General features: G+C 40.6%; 1 protein-coding gene across 3 annotated transcripts in view; it reads right to left on the bottom strand.

Annotated features, from left to right (window-relative positions):
- RPRD2 (regulation of nuclear pre-mRNA domain containing 2) overlaps positions 1–16,525 on the bottom strand; it is a 49,939-nt gene that overhangs the window by 31,248 nt on the left and 2,166 nt on the right. For all 3 annotated transcript variants that reach the window (XM_073323257.2, XM_073323258.2, XM_073323259.2), the window contains exon 2: positions 502–631. In XM_073323257.2, coding sequence (XP_073179358.1) covers positions 502–631 — 130 coding nt within the window. The remainder of the gene's footprint in view (positions 1–501; positions 632–16,525) is intronic.

Genomic DNA, 16,525 nt, shown 5'->3' with positions numbered 1-16,525 from the left:
GCATAAAAAAGTAACCTTGACAGACAAATCAAAGCCCTCAAATTATACCTTATTTACATAGTGCATACAGAATATTAGGTGCTTTACAGATAATTTCTTCATGTTTCACTTCACCATGTTTCCAGTCAGACACTTCATATCATTAAAAAAAGTTTCATACAGTTTAAGAACTTCCATAAAGCCTAATATACACTCCCTTCTATTCCCATCCCACATCAAGATCCTCAATTGGCATAGCTGTGTTTATGTCCCCTCCAGCAGATGATTTTTTTAATCAATAAAAACAATGTTCTAATGCAAGAGATTCTGTTTTTTGCAAAATGTGAATGCACCGATGTGTGCATTAATAATCTTAAAAAATGGGACAATTTATTGAGTAAATAAGAAAACACCTTTGAAATATTTCTAACACTTCTATATAGCTTGATCTGTTAGGGCAATCACAAGTAAATTCACATTTTTCAGCTATTAATCCACAAACAAACAAAACATATCACTTACTTAACTAATGCAGCTGCTTCAGGAAGCACTTCTGCAAATGTATCCCGAAATACAATTGCGTTTTTTCTTTTACAGTTCTGTATGACATCATTGGCCAGGTAAAATAGATTCAATCGATGAGGAAAAGCAGCTAAAGACAAAATAAAAAAAATTCAGTTTTACTGCAAAGCAAAGAGTACCATTAGCATTTCTGATGAAGTGCTATAAATGTGTGATGATTTTTTTCAGCAGTATTTCTATTAATGGTACAACGGTAACAAGACAGGACTAGGAGTTAAAACAGGGGACTGGGAGTCAGGATACCCAAATTCTATGCATCGCTCTGACAAAGATTTGCTGTGTGATTTTGGGAATCACTTCACTGCCTCCATTTCCCTCATCTGAAAATTAGGTACAATACTAATTTAGCTCAGGTATGTTGTGAAACTTCATTTTGGGAACTGGTTCAAAATCCTTGCATGAAAGGTGCAACTAAGTGAAAGCATTCTCCCTACAAGTACAAAGTCTCTAGTCTAAAGTTGGCTATATACGGAACCTAAATAAACAGCGAAGGGTCACTGACTTCTTCTAACTTTTGTAATTTTTACTCAGATCATGGGACCATATGACCAAAAGACTACTGATATCAAAGGGTGGTAAAAGGTCAAAATAAATACTATATGGTGATCTTAGATGGAGAAAAGGCCAATTTGGCCCAGAAAATCTGCATAGTATGCAGCCTTTACAGTTTTTGAAGAAGCACTGTAGTTTGCAGTGTTTTTGGCTGCCCTGTTATGAAAAATATTTTACAGAAATTTCATTAAGTAATTAAGAAGCCTGCTATATCTAAAAAATAATCACTCATATAGGGTCTCTTTGGCTGGGCAGCTAGCCTATAGCCACACTGAGTGCAGTGACTGGAACAACAATATTACCAAAGAAAGTAACAAATAATTGACAGATTTTAACCTGAAGAGTAATTGGATTACACTGGCATGTGGGAAGCAGTTACTAAATAGGAGCATTGTCGATTTGGAAAGCTTGTTTATCTGAAAGTTTTGCACCCAAAATAGCTACAAACACCACCTACAATTAGTTAATAGTTAACAAAATTTAGTTTTTCCTCATTTTTCAATTTGCTCACTTTGTGCTTAAGAGTGCTTCGTGTATAATCAGTTTACTTGCTTTCCCTTGTATAGCAGGTTCTCCCTTGAAGAAAAGATCCTTATAACCAACAACAGAAAGCAGTGAAAAGTCATAAAAATATTAAAGGATTTTTTCAGTTATCAGTATATATTTGAAGAGGGCTTTAACAGATATGGGATTTTAAAATGGAATTTTTGAATTGATTCAAGCTGACACACTACAGTACCAATTATTAGTACAGAGAAGTATAACCTAATCTAATTTTGAGCTTTATACTGCAGCCCATCACCACAGAATGTGAGAACGTACCACATATTTAACGCCAGAGTTATTGCGTGAGATCCACATTTACCATCATCTACCGCCCTAACCCCACTCACTTTTTCAACCTCTTTCTTTCCCAGAGGCTTCCAGAATCTCCCCACCTTCCTTTCCCATTCACTCCCTTTGCAAAAGTCACACAACAAAGCACTTCTCTGGTTGTGGAGGGATGGATATGGCACCCTCTGGAAACTATTTATACTGCACCTTCATTCAACTCAGGGTAGTTACAATGAAGTGAGCTGTAGCTCAAGAAAGCTTATGCTCAAATAAATTTGTTAGTCTCTAAGGTGCCACAAGTACAGTACTCCTTTTCTTTTTGTGGATACAGACTAACACAGCTGCTACTCTGAAACCTAGCAAAGACAAGCTCAGCCTTATCAAAGAAGTAAAGTGTACTGCTTCCCTGCTCCTCCTCACAAAGAGCAAGCTGATAAGACCCAAGCAGGCCAGTCCTCTGCTGCTTTCCTTCTGTGTGCCTAGTCCATTTACTACCTCCTCACTTTCCTCCCTCTTCCCCAAAGAATATATACGCATTGCTGCTTGTGCACGAAGCACTTTCCCAGCAACAGAACTGCAGTGATACACAGGCCTCGATCCTGCTGCTCCTCTTGGGCCATGGGAAGAGCATGGTGTTGAGACAGAACAGGTGTAAATCTTCTGCTACTTATGAAAAGTTGATGAAAGGCAAAATGACTGTGCCTTTACTGTATCTATATAAAGCTCTTTCCCTACAGTCCGGCCAAGCAATACAGTTCCAACTAGGTCTGCCCTAATTTCACTATGCTCCTACCAGCACCACTGAGGGAAGGACCGTTCATCAGAGCAGTAGCACAGGTGCTACCCTCTCCTGCAGGAAAAACAAACATTTTCCAGAGGGAAGTGGCATATACCCCATTAAAAGCCACTGAACCACCACGACAGCAGTCTCAAGAAACCTTTCCTCACATTGTTGATGCTTTTCCAACAAGGTATCATATATAACGGCACTCTGTTAACATGCAAACAGAATGTTGTGTTTTTTTAAATTCCACAGTTGTAAACTTCTTTCAGACTATTGTTCTGAGCATGATTTTTCATATAACCATAACTCCACTAAACCCATTTTAGCAAAATTACTGCTATTGCAAATGTGAACTAAATTCAGGAGGCACATCAAAAGAGCTGCATAATGACACTTCTACAATGCATTTCTTTAGCAGAGGCAGAACGGTTCATATAGTGTTCAGTTAAAACATTTCTATCATCATAACGGGGAAAGGTATGAGAAGGAAAAAGGTTGCCCATAATTTTGTAACTTCAGTTATAAAGCATATGCAAAGAGGCCTATCCTGTATTGTGCTTTAACCAAAGAAGAGCCCTAGATTTCTCACATCAACACTTAGATATTATGGTTATTAGCAATACAGAAAATACTAAGATAAATCTCCTGATACATGAAATGTCTCTTCTGCCCCGCACTCCCCTGGCTGTTGTGTTGTTCCCTGCTGTGTCACTCTTTTTGGGCTATGCAAGAAGTGCTAGATGCAGCTTATTTTATTTTGCTGCACTGCAACTGGCCTGAACAAGTCATGACCCAGTAGCTAAATATTTTAACTTTCAAAAGTAAGAGTGTTAGGAGAAATATATAGATTTTCATTTGATGGCATTGTTCGAGGAGATATAACTCACTGTTTACTGCATTGCTCTCATTCCATACCATGTAAACAGTCAAATAATAACAAAAGAAGTTTATGGGAAGCAGCTCAGGACACCTCCTGCTTGAACAGATGACCAAAGAGTCTCCCTTGGAGCCATGTCATCTATTTTCTGATTTTGCTAGCTGTAACAGCAGAACCTCAGAATTACAAATACCTCAGCAATGGAGGCTGTTCGTCACTCTGAAATGTTCGTAATTCTGAACATTGTTGTTTTCAAAAGTTTACAACTGAACATTGACTTAATACAGCTTTGAAACTTTACTATGCAGAAGAAAAATACTGTTTCCCTTTATTTTTAGTAGACTATGTTTAACACAGTATTGTACTGTATTTGCTTTTTTGTGTGTCTCTGCTGCTGCCTGATTGCGTATTTCCGGTTCCAAATGAGGTGTGTGGTTGACTGATCAGTTCGTAACTCGGATGTTCATAACTCGGAGGTTCTACTGTACCTCTAATCTACCTATGGTGAATTCAGAGGTATTCACTTACAGTGTCTCTTTAACATGTTGGACAACATGATCTAGACCAGGCAACAGGCCTCTATGGATATGACTACTCTGTAATAGAAATACTTGCCACTTGCCCATGTCAGCTGGCTTGGGCTCCAGGACTATAAAATTGTTGTGTAGATGCTCAGGCTGGAGCCTGAGCTCTTGTACGCCATGAGGGGGAAGGATCCCTGAGACTGAACATCTCCACCTCAATTTTACAACCCCGCAGCCCAAGTCAGCTGACATGAGTCAGCTGTGGCTGTTAAACTGCAGTGTAGATATACCCTATAGAGCCTAGGGCCTTGTCTACATGGGGAAGTTTTATCAGTCAACACTATACTGGCATAACCACCCCTCCCCCCCCCCCCCACACACAAGGACACGTTTATTCAGGCAAAAGTCTGGCCTTTTTCATTTTAGATTACACTCCTTCCCAAACAAGCACCTAAATGAAAATGGCACTCTTGTACTAGAAAAAATTATGCATCCGATGAAGTGAGCTGTAGCTCACGAAAGCTTATGCTCAAATAAATTTGTTACTCTAAGGTGCCACAAGTACTCCTTTTCTTTTTAGAGAGAATATGTTGCAGCCAGTTGAGAAATGCAATCACGCACATGTTACAAATTTAAACATGCAGTGGCCAAGTTTCTTATATATTTGCTGCCTCTCATTTATTGAAACACCACTGGCCACACCCTATATTTCTCCCAAGGAATGAAGTTAAGGATGCTTAATGCAAACACTTGTGGGATGTCACTGAACCTCTGGAAAAGAGATGTAGTCAAATGAAACAATTACCTCTCTGCTTGCCTGCATGGAAATATCTAGAGAGGGGATCTACCTATTGCTATCAAGGGATATGCTGTGTTTGGTGACAAGATGATGGCGTCAGTGAAGGGAAAATATAGTGAGAAGTCTTATGATTTGTCAAAATGAGCTCCTCCCCCGGTTAAAGACAGTTTGTACAAAGTCAGAAAAAAACTCAATTAATTTCACAAGTCTGTGTCTGATGACTGGCAAGCTGCAGCACATGGCAACATCACAGTTGCTCTACTAGAATCAGAGTGTAAGGTGAGAAGGGACCACCAGATCATCCAGACTTCCTGAATATCACTTGCCACTGACCACCACCCGACCACCCCCACATACCAAGCCAAGACCTAGAATTAGACCAAAACAGAACTGCCCTTAGGAGACTAAGCTATTGTGTGCCACAGGCTGAGAGCAAAAGGGACTGAGGTGAACCAATGCCCGAGGACCCTGCAATGGCAGGAGTTGATTAATAGAGATATAGACAGATGATCTTGAAGAATGATGTGTGCCCCATGATGCACAGGACAAGGAAAAAACCCAAGGTCACTGCCAATCTGAGTTGAGGGAAAATTCCTTTCCAACCTTGGTTTAGAAGAGTAAGTTATAGGTGCGCAAAGTGTTAGCTATAATCTCTAACATCCTATTATGGCATGGGCCCTGACTAACTAGCAGACTATGTCTCTTCCTATGAGCCCCAGTATGATAAACTGGGGTATGCTGGTGTTAAATTATGAACTCAATCATGTGTTGTAACCACCGTTTTTTTTCCAGGGGCGACACTGTATTGCAACCTCCACTTTGGATTAGTGCATCCATTTTGTAGTAGGGGTTTGATATTTAGTTGAATTACTACGTGAGAGAAGCACAGAGCAAACTAGGGTCAACAGCTCTCATCCGTCCACTACTAGCCTGTTCACAAAAACAGTCAAGTCTCTACACAGAAGTCTAGTCTGGGGAAGGGGCTGGAGTTCTTGAGCCTGGGCACATTCCCTAGAGGAGTCAGAAACTATATTTAAGGGCTAATGGTCTGTGAGGACAGACCATCCATGACCTCATGCCAGACGGCCAGGGAAAGGAGAGGGAAGTCAGGAAGGTCTCCCTAGCCCAGCAGTTCTCAAACTGTGGGTCACGACCCCATAGTGGATCGTGACCCCATTTTAATGGAGTTGCCAGGGCTGGTGTTAGACTTGCTGGGGCCGAAACCTGAACCCCACTAGCCGGGGCTGAAGCCCAAGGGCTTCGGCTTCAGCCCCAGGCGGTGGGTCTCAGGCTTTGGCTTCAGCCTCGGGCAGTGGCCTGAAGCTCTGGGGCTTCAGTTTGATTCAGGCAGGCTCAGGCTCCGCCCCCTCTCCTGGAGTCGTGTAGTAATTTTTGTTGTCAGGAGGAGGTCACAGTGCAATGAAGTCTGAGAACCCCTGAGCTTATGGACACTGAACCCAGAACTCGCAGGAGGGTGAGATGAGACACAAGAGGCCACATTCAGGACTGTGATATTTTCCAAAGATCTGCACCTCTCCAGTGCTGTTTAACACTAAAGTACCTGTGACTAAAAAATTCCTTTGCTAAGCCTGTATTCCTTGCTTGCCTGCCACACGGTTGCTGAAGGGATTAATTTAGAAGATCAGAGCACCCACAGTAACAGGAAACTCTAAAGGATCATATACAAGTAACTGGGGGACCAAGAGGGATGGGGGTCTAAGGAGGCCAGATTGTAGAGTCCCACTGCACAAGAAGGGTGTCAGACATGGGGACTGCACCTGGAAGTGTGCCTGAGAGACCCAGAGCTAGGAACAGTGACCAGTTATCACCCAGAGCCAGAAGGCTTAAAAGCTCATGGTATCCAGCAACTGAGTCGAATCAGAACAGACTGATGTCCATCCACAGAGGAGGAACTGGGTCAGGCTGTGACACACCAACGGCTGAGGAGCTTACGTGACTAGATTTGAATTTTGGAGGACCAAAGGCAGGTGTTTTCCTGAGAGAGGATGGTCTTGGACTCTGGAATTTTTGCCTCTTACCAGTCTACCAAAACTCAAAGCCAGGACTTCTCCTTGAGGAGAGGGAAGGGGTAGTTTTTTCTTTATCATCAGTTCTGGTAGTGACCTATTCCTATTATATTAGCTGTTGTAGGCAGTAGTTGAACCTATGCTTTTAATCCACTCTGTGAATGTGCCCATGCCATACAATGGGCACACTTACAAATCCCAACATAACCACTAATTCTTACAGTGGTCAAGTCTACAATTTCATCTCTATACCTTTTGTCTTCAGAAGCAAAAATTAAAAATAAAGTTATGACAACATGTTTTCAGCACTTAGCCATAAATTATCAAATGAAAAAAAGCTATGGGACGAGTTAGTCAAAGCTAGTTTAACGCTGTTGGCACTACCTGTGGTGAACTTATTTTAAAGGGGTGTGTGTGTGTGAGATCACTAGTCGCAAAGAATTTGCATCAAGTGCGGGAATGTGTGCAATGATTACTTATTAATGTGTTTTCTGAAGCATTAAGTCACGTCTGCTTCAAGACACTGACTATACATAGTCATTTAGGAAGACATCCACTGGAGAGCTAACTTCAAGACCTGAACATTTTACTAGACTCTAACAGGCCAGTGCCCAGTAGATAAAAAAAATTACACCTCCCAACTCAAGCTGTGTCCAAGAAGTCCCAAAGTAGTGATCTAAGCTGCTATTGCCCACTCAGCTCTAGTCTTTTGTATTAGCTTTGGCTAGCAGATGACAGGGGGAGTGCTATGTTCAGTACACAATCAGGAGAAAGTCTCTTCTTCCCATTCCTGTCATTTTTGGCTGTTGAGGATGAGGGAGAGAAAAGACAAGGGTGAATGTGTGTGTTGGGGGACAAGATGCGTGCGCACAAATGCAGCTTCTTTGCCCTCTCTTTCTCTATCCTGTTCTACATAGTTTTTCTGATGCTTTTCCTCTCCATTTGTGAGCTGTGTCAGTGAAGTGAAATGGATTATAATCTTGTAAATTTCCCTATGCTGCTCCTCTTACAGAAGCCACAGACACTGGCCTTTTGCTTCTGATGCTTCTGCAATCTCTTAGGAGAGGGAAAAGGCTCTTTATTCTTCATTCCCAGCCCCTCCCAAATAGCAGTAGAGGTTCATATAAGACTCTCTTCTACTGCAACACATTGCAAATCCCCAAGTATAAGACCAGAAGCAGCCTTTCTAATGGGATGGTGAGGTTAGATAAATTTATCTTCCTCCTTCTCCAAGAGCAACCCAGCAGCAAAAGAATACAGCCCACCGTCTCTACTACTCCTGCCCACAGGAGGGTCCCAGCAGGAGTAGCAAAGTGAAATTTACAAGGCTCACTTTACAGTTCCCAGAGGGAAGTCTTTTCACTCATTACTGAATAGCAGAAAAGTATGTTTTTCAAGTATTTATGGACAATTATTGTTGCTATTATTTAACGCAGAGATTTCTTGCCATTTTCATTATGCTGTGTTAACTGTGGTTAACAGTTATGAAACAGGACACTCAAGTAGTTTAGGCCCCAAATTTATGTTTAATAGAAAACCCAATATGAAAAAAGTTAAGATTTGTTATTTAATAATAAAAACAATTCTTAGCTCTTTAGTGCTTTTCATCCATATATCTTAACATGTTTTTACAACGATCAGTATCTTTCTCTTCATTTTACAGGTGAGGAAACTGAGGCAGAGAGGAAATGACTTGCACAAGGTCATTCAACAGGCCAGTGGCAGATCTGGGAATAGTGTTCCATCCACCAGGCCACTGCCTCCCACAAAAGATATTCTGAATTTAAACCTTCCTCTACAGTGCCGTAAAAAACAGCAGAATTGGGCTTAAAACATGACTGATATCTAAGATGAGTCAATTACAAAAAAAATTTAAAACAAGCAGCCAAAATTGTGAAGAGCAGGTCAAACTTTAAAATTCAGTTGTATTAATCTACTAGACAACTATTCTGCCAAATTAAGAGGGTTTACCATAATGCTATTAAAAATTCTGTACAACTTTGTTAAATCCATCCATTGTCACTGGAAGCATTTTTGTCACAGTTGTATTGTCTACATAGACTGCCAGAAATCTTCCATACAATATCAAAAAGTCAGACCTCAAGAAAATTATAATAATTTAAGGATTTATTTTAAATAATTTGTTTTGGTATTGTCAGGGCCCCTGTTATAAATATAAAGGGAAGGGTAAACACCTTTAAAATCCCTCCTGGCCAGAGGAAAAACCCTTTCACCTGTAAAGGGTTAAGAAGCTAGGATAACCTCGCTGGTACCTGACCACAGTGACCAATGAGGAGACAAGATACTTTCAAAGCTGGAGGGGGGGAGAAACAAAGGGTCTGGGTCTGGCTGTGTGATGCTTTTACAGGGGACAGAACAGGAATGGAGTCTTAGAACTTAGTAAGTAATCTAGCTAGGTATCCGTTAGATTCTGTCTGTTTAAATGGCTGAGAAAATAAGCTGTGCTGTATGGAATGGATATTCCTGTTTTTGTGTCTTTTTGTTACTTACGGTTTTGCCTAGAGGGATTCTCTATGTTTTGAATCTAATTACCCGGTAAGGTTTTTACCATCCTGATTTTACAGAGGTGATTCTTTTTTAATTTTTCTTCTATTAAAATTCTTCTTTTAAGAAACTGAATGCTTTTTTCATCGTTCTTAAGATCCAAGGGTTTGGGTCTGTGGTCAACGATGCAAATTGGTGAGGATTTTTATCGAACCTTCCCCAGAAAAAAGGGGTAAGATTTGGGAGGATTTTGGGGGGAAAGACATTTCCAAACGAACTCTTTCCTAATAATAAAAATACTGGTGTTAGACGTTTGGTGGTGGCAGCGAAAGTCCAAGGGCAAAGGCTAAAATAGTTTGTATCTTAGGGAAGTTTTAACCTAAACTGGTAAAAGTAAGCTTAGGAGGTTTTCATGCAGGTCCCCACATCTGTACCCTAGCGTTCAGAGTGGGGAAGGAACCTTGACAGCCCCTTTAAATCAAGTTTTAGGCTTCTTTAAATCAACCATCCTATAGATTTCTTCAAGTGGCAAATAAAGTCAGTTAGTTCTAACAGCTAAATTCAATTAATTATGCCACAATCCAGCACTTGAAACCTCACAGCAGTTTTCATGATGTTGAACTTTAACACATGCACCAAGGCAGAAATAAGATTTATTTTTTTCAGTTAGGGTCAATTGGTTCTTCTAACCCTTCCAAATTACAAACTACAAAAAAAGTATGTTCAAATAAATCAGAGTTGATAAGGCTATATCTTTAGTTATACACAAGTCTTAATATGCAGCGTTTTAGTGATTAAAAACTACATCAAAATAAGAACACATGCTGCACACTGGTTTTATGAAACAGTCATATGCAAAAAGAGAAGCAAATTTCAATCATACCATTGTGTTATGCAACTGGTAAGCGGGGAATACATACAGTTAACATACTGGGAGGTACCTGAATAAATTCTTATTATACATCAATGAATGAAGAGACCTTTTATTCAATCATGATGTCTCAAAAAATTGTAAAGGAGACATCAGTGCTTCTCATGAAACAGTAAACTGTATTATTGATCTCACACTGCCTATGGCCAAATGTTTTTCAAATTCTTCTTCAATTGCACCTCCTGTACTTTTTTTTTTTTAAAGTGATGTTATATTGCTTGATGGACTAACATGTCTCAAGTTAATAAATGCATGGTTTACTGACCTGAAAAGCAGTTATATTTAAGTTGTGACTAAATACTAAGCACATTGAATAAATTAGATACTCCTGTCAGAAAGTCTTTTATAATATAAAGAAAAGGAGTACTTGTGGCACCTTAGAGACTAACCAATTTATTTGAGCATAAGCTTTCGTGAGCTACAGCTCACTTCATCGGATGCATGAAGTGAGCTGTAGCTCACGAAAGCTTATGCTCAAATAAATTGGTTAGTCTCTAAGGTGCCACAAGTACTCCTTTTCTTTTTGCGAATACAAACTAACACGGCTGCTACTCTGAAACCTTTTATAACATAGATTCACAGTAGTAAGTTTTGGAGAAAAAGTGATTCACAGCATTAAATACCTTATACTTCTATAAAGCAAATATTGTCTGTTTTATTGAAACTTTCGGTTTTCACATAAGCAAGCAGTCATTGTCCTTATGATTTTATTACTAGAACAGAAAACTGGTGAAGAGGTGATTCAATCATGTGCTGACAGATATCTAAATGTCAGCGCTAATTTTGTATTAAAAGAGGAATGGTTCCATTCAAATAGCATCACATCTTTTGTATAAGAATTAGATAGTACCTTATCTGTTAAGAGACTTAAAGTAGAGAAATGTAGAGGGAAAAAAAATCTGCCAGGATTTTATAACACATACATACTATATGATATAAACAGAGGAAGAAAACTTTGGAATTAAAGAAAATAATTCAAATATCAAAACAAAAATCAATAAATGTTCTGTTTCAAGCAGTATCCAGAGAATGGTAGAAACAATTAGATGAGAACCTAGCCAAGGGTGTAAGACTGATTATATGATGGTGGGTGTAAGTGGGGAGATTTCTTCCTGACCACAGTTTCCAACCTGAAGCATGAAAATCAATGATCTTTTTAAAAGTGCTGCTAATGTCACTACAGATGATATTCTAATTCATAGAAAAATTTCTAATTCTCTTATTCATATATTTAATGAATTTGTAAACCATAAAAAATACTGTATAAGGCAAGTATCATTTCAGAAATACCACCTATAACACTGATCAATTTAATTTTTGTACAATGCTTCCTTTAACAGTGTCACCCTACTAAGAGATGTAAACACCAGTTCAATATAAATACAAGCAGTAGAGGCCTGCAGTGGGACTGGGATTTGCTGTCTTAATTGCAGGATAACTATTCAACAAAAAAATGCAGGAGCGAATGGGAATTGTGAGGTGGGATTAAAAAATTGTCCCAGACAGGGCTCTAACAAGAAGAACCCCATTTATTCAATCTAACTGGGACTCAGGCCAGCAGCCAGCTCCCCTCCCTCCCCCGCCCCACTCCCACCTGCCAGTGGCCCCTGCCGATTAACTCCTCCCCTTCCCTCCCAGCGCCTCCTGAACACTACAGAACAGCTGTTTTGCAGCATGCAGGAGGTACTAGGGGGGAGGGCGCAGAGGGGGACAGGGTGCACTCAGGGTAGGAAGCGGAAAGAGGTGGGGCGGGGGTGGACCAGGGAGGGGAAGAGGCGGGGAGGGAGTGGGGCCTTGGTGGAAGGGGTAGAGTGGAGGTGGGGCCTGGGACTGAGCAGAGGTTGAGCACCCCCCTGGGAAAATTAGAAGCCGCATCTGTGACTCAGGCCAGATCGGATAACCAAAAATTCGGATAACCCAGAGAATGGGAAAGTGCGAGGCTGCAATGCCATCTAGAGGGCACAGGAGAGATCACCCTCTTTCGGACCTGTGTGCGCTGGTTGTTTGGTTAATAAGGAGAACTAGTTAAAGGAGGGTCGGACAACTGGATTCTACTGTACCTTCATTTTAATCTTATAAAAACTCTATTAAGAATTCTGAGATAAATCCACACTGTTATCTTATTAATTCTACCTTTTGCAAGAGGCTCTCCGAAAATAATAGCTATTAGATATTTTTACAGGCTTTTAGAGTAAAAATACATTTAAGAGCTGCAGAAAATAAAAGCAAATCAAATTTTCTTAATTACTACCAGCTATTATTTGTATTATCATGGACCATTCCTATTCATGGACCAGAACTCCTTTGTGCTAGGTGTTGTAAAAATGGAACAAAAAGACAGTCCATGCCCCAAACTGCTCACAACCTAAGGGCAGGTCTACACTACGGGGTTAAGTCGACCTAAGTTATGCAATTCCAGCTATGTGAATAACATAGCTGAAGTCGACGTAGCTTAGGTCAACTTACTGTGGTGTCCACACCGCACTGGGTCGACAGGAGAGTTTCTTTAATCTTCTCATTCTGGTGGAGTATCGGAGTTGATGGGAGCGTGCTCTGTGGTCGATTTAGCGGGTCTAGTGAAGACCCGCTAAATCGACCCCCAGTGGATCGATCACCGCATCAATCCTTGGTAAGTGTAGACATACCCTAAGTATGAGGCAACAAACAATAGGTGGATGCAGAGACAGGTAAGAGAGTACGAGGAAACAATGAGACATAAATTGGCTCAGCATGATATGCAGTGGACTCAGTACAACAGCCAGCTAACTATTGTCAAGTTTTTGTAGGGATGATAGAAAAGGAGAGTTTTTAAAGTGGAATCTGAAGGAGAATAATTAGTTTTGTGGTGTTTATGGGGAGTTCCTCTCAAGCATGAGGGGCAGCATGGAAGAAAGCATGAAGGTATCTGAAAATGTATCAAGTGGGTGATGGAAGCTGCATCATTAGGGCCTTAGAAATTCATGGACCATTTTGGTCAATTTCGTGGTCATAAGATTTAAAAAATAATACATTTCAGATACTTAAATCTGAAGTTTAACGGTATTGTAACCGTTGGGGACCTGACCCAAAATGGGGTAAGTGCAAGGGGGTGTGTGTCACAAAGCTATTGTGGGGGTGGTAGTGATACCACCACCCTTACATCTGTGCTGCTGCTTTCAGAGCTCGGCAGCTGGTGGGCAGCTGCTGGCTGGGTGCCCAGCTCTGAAGGCAGTACCACCGCCAACAGCAGCACAGAAGTAAGGGTGGCAGTAACGTAAGAATGGCCACACTGGGTCAGATCAAAGGTCCATTTAGCCGAGTATCCTGTCTTCTGACAGTGACCAGTGCCAGGTGCTTCAAAGGGAATGAACAGAACAGGTAATCATCAATACCATAGCATGCCACCCTCACTTCTATGCTGTTGCTGGTGGTGGTGCTGCCTTCAGAGCTGGGCTCCCAGCCAGCAGCCACTGTTCTCCAGCTGCTCAACTCGGTGAAATCTGGTCTCCCCTACAATAGCCAGTTTTCACAGTTCATGACGTATTTTTCATGTCCAATTTGGTAGGGCCCTATGCATCCTGGGCTGATGGAAGGCAGGAAATCAATGTCTCGATGGTGCATAAGTAAGAATATGATTTAGTCGCAGAGGTCATGGAAGTCACGGATTCTGTGACTTTACTGCATTTTCATGACTTCTTCGGCTTCAGCTACCAGTGACAGGAGATGTGCGCCCCAGCCCCTGTAGTGCGGCTCAGGCTGTCAGTCCCCACACAGTGGGGCTTCAGCTGTCATTCCTTCCCTCCCCCCACACTCCCAGTTATTTTTAGTACAAGTCACAGACAGGTCACAGGCTACCATTAATTTTTGTTTATTGCCTGCAACCTGTCCATGGCTTACTAAAAATAACCATGACAAAATCTTAACTTAAGCTTAAGAGATAATAGGTAGGGATAGGCCATGAAGCTCCTTCAAAGTGAAAGTAAAAAGCTTGTTTGATGTGATAGAGAAGGGGGAGCCAGAGGAGGGATGCAAAGAGAGGGATGACATAGTCTAAGAAAATGATCTTTGTGACAACATTCTGAACAGATATGAGTGGGGCAAAACTGCATTTGTCGAGGACAGAGAGAAGGATGTTGCAGTAATCAAGATGCAAGAGGACAGCCTGGACAAGAGTTTTAGAAGTGAATGAACAAGAAAGGCCCTATGTGGAAAATTAAATATAGCCTAAATGGGAGGATTTAGAGAGAGATCTGAGTCAAAGATGATGCCCAGGTTAGAGGCCTGAATGACAAGCAGGATGGTGGTGTTGTCCACAGTGAATGGGACTGGAGTTAACAGGGAGGTTTATGGGGGAGGGGATTAAGAGCTCTGTTTTATCCATGTTGAGACGGAGCTGATGGCTAGACATTCACAAGTAGATGTCAGAAAGACCGAGATTTTAGTTTGGATAGAAGACAGGTCTGGAGTAGAGAGGTAGATCTGTGAGTCCTTAGCAGAGAAACGGTAGCTGAATTTTCTTTGCAGGTGAGATTACCCAGAGGTAAGGTATAGAGGAAGAAGGGGCTCAAGGACAGAGATCTGTGGAAACTACACAGAAATGTGCGGGTGATGAAGAGGATGATGCAAAGGACACATTGAAGGAGCAATTAGAGAGCAGAACCAGGAGAGGATATGGTCATGGAAGCCATGACAGGACAGGATATAAAGAAAAGCATGATCAATGGTGTCAAAGGCAGATGACAGATTGAGGATGAGGATGGAGTACTGGTTCTGAGCTTTAGAAAAGGTCATTAGAGGTTTTGACAAAAGCAGTTTCTTAAGAGTTAATATTTTGATTCTTACATGGTACCATTAAAAAAGACAACTTAACTACTTGTCACACTACCAAAACAAAAGAAAATTATGAACTACTCTATTTTGCTCTGCCCAGCAATCCCAGCCCTAGAAGACTCACTTCTCACTATGATATACATTTGAGTTCACATATCTGAAAATAAAGTTTAATTACAACCTTTGACAATAATAAACAGTATAACATTTTAGTAAGTCAGACAACTGTACTGTTGAAAATTTAAACAATGAAGTGTTTTTTATGCTGATTAAAAGGCAAAGAAAATAGTTTAATTTTATATTTGAACCCTCATGCTAGCTGAGTTGCAAATGCCCACTCCCACAAAATATCCCCTTTACTTGCAGACTGCTCCAAAACCTTAATTTTCATTGACCTTTGTTGCAAGATACATCTCAGTTTATTCCAAATGACAAGCAAGTCTTGCTTTTGAGACTTTCAGACTGCTAGGAAGAATTGATGTATGATTTTAAAATGCAAAAGTTATGCTAACTGAAGCAGTGTGTAATAGTTACTCGCCATAATCTCTGCATCTAGATAAATATCTGCAATTCAAGCCCTAATAACTGTACCTCACAAGTATCAAAATTCATAACAATTTACAATCTATTCTGCCAATTAATTCACAGCATTCCTCAGCCTGCTCAGATTAGAATAAGTGATGCAAGTGAAGGACATAGTTCCTGAATGAGGAATCAATCCTGTTTTCCTTCTGTAGAGAGCTCTCAAATACAATCAAAGTAAACAGGGAAAAAAGAAAAGGAGTACTTGTGGCACCTTAGAGACTAACCAATTTATTTGAGCATAAGCTTTCGTGAGCTACAGCTCACTTCTAATCAACCCTTAAAATGGAGAATGAACTATTTCAAACATTTTTAAGCATAACATAAAAAGTTATAATGCCACTTTAATGTTACCTCCTTACGCCTGCAAAACTTGCTTTAGCTCATACTGAGACAGTACGAGATTTGAATGTTTTAAGGACATATGAAAGAGCAATTCCAGCAAAGATGATCAAACCATGTTTAGACTAGTGAAAAAGATTAATCTCTCCACTGTCAAGTCCACAATACAACTACGGCCAGTGCTCTCTAGATTTGATTTTAATATCCAATACTCTTTCTCCTACCCACATCTAAAGAGACTTCTATTTTGGGAGTGGGGGAAGAAGCCTGTGGCTAGCCCCCAAAAATGAGAGCTGATGTTCCGGGAGGTTAATTTACATCCTTATTTTTTTCTTGGAATTGTATACTAAAATCTTTCAGATGCAAGTATTAATAAGTACAGACCCGAGACTCTGGAG

This window comes from Lepidochelys kempii, chromosome 24 (assembly GCF_965140285.1).
Source record: "Lepidochelys kempii isolate rLepKem1 chromosome 24, rLepKem1.hap1, whole genome shotgun sequence".
In the NCBI taxonomy this organism is placed as follows: Eukaryota; Metazoa; Chordata; order Testudines; family Cheloniidae; genus Lepidochelys; species Lepidochelys kempii.
The sequence above is the reverse complement of the archived record's forward strand: the minus strand, read 5'-3'. Positions and strand labels throughout refer to the sequence as shown.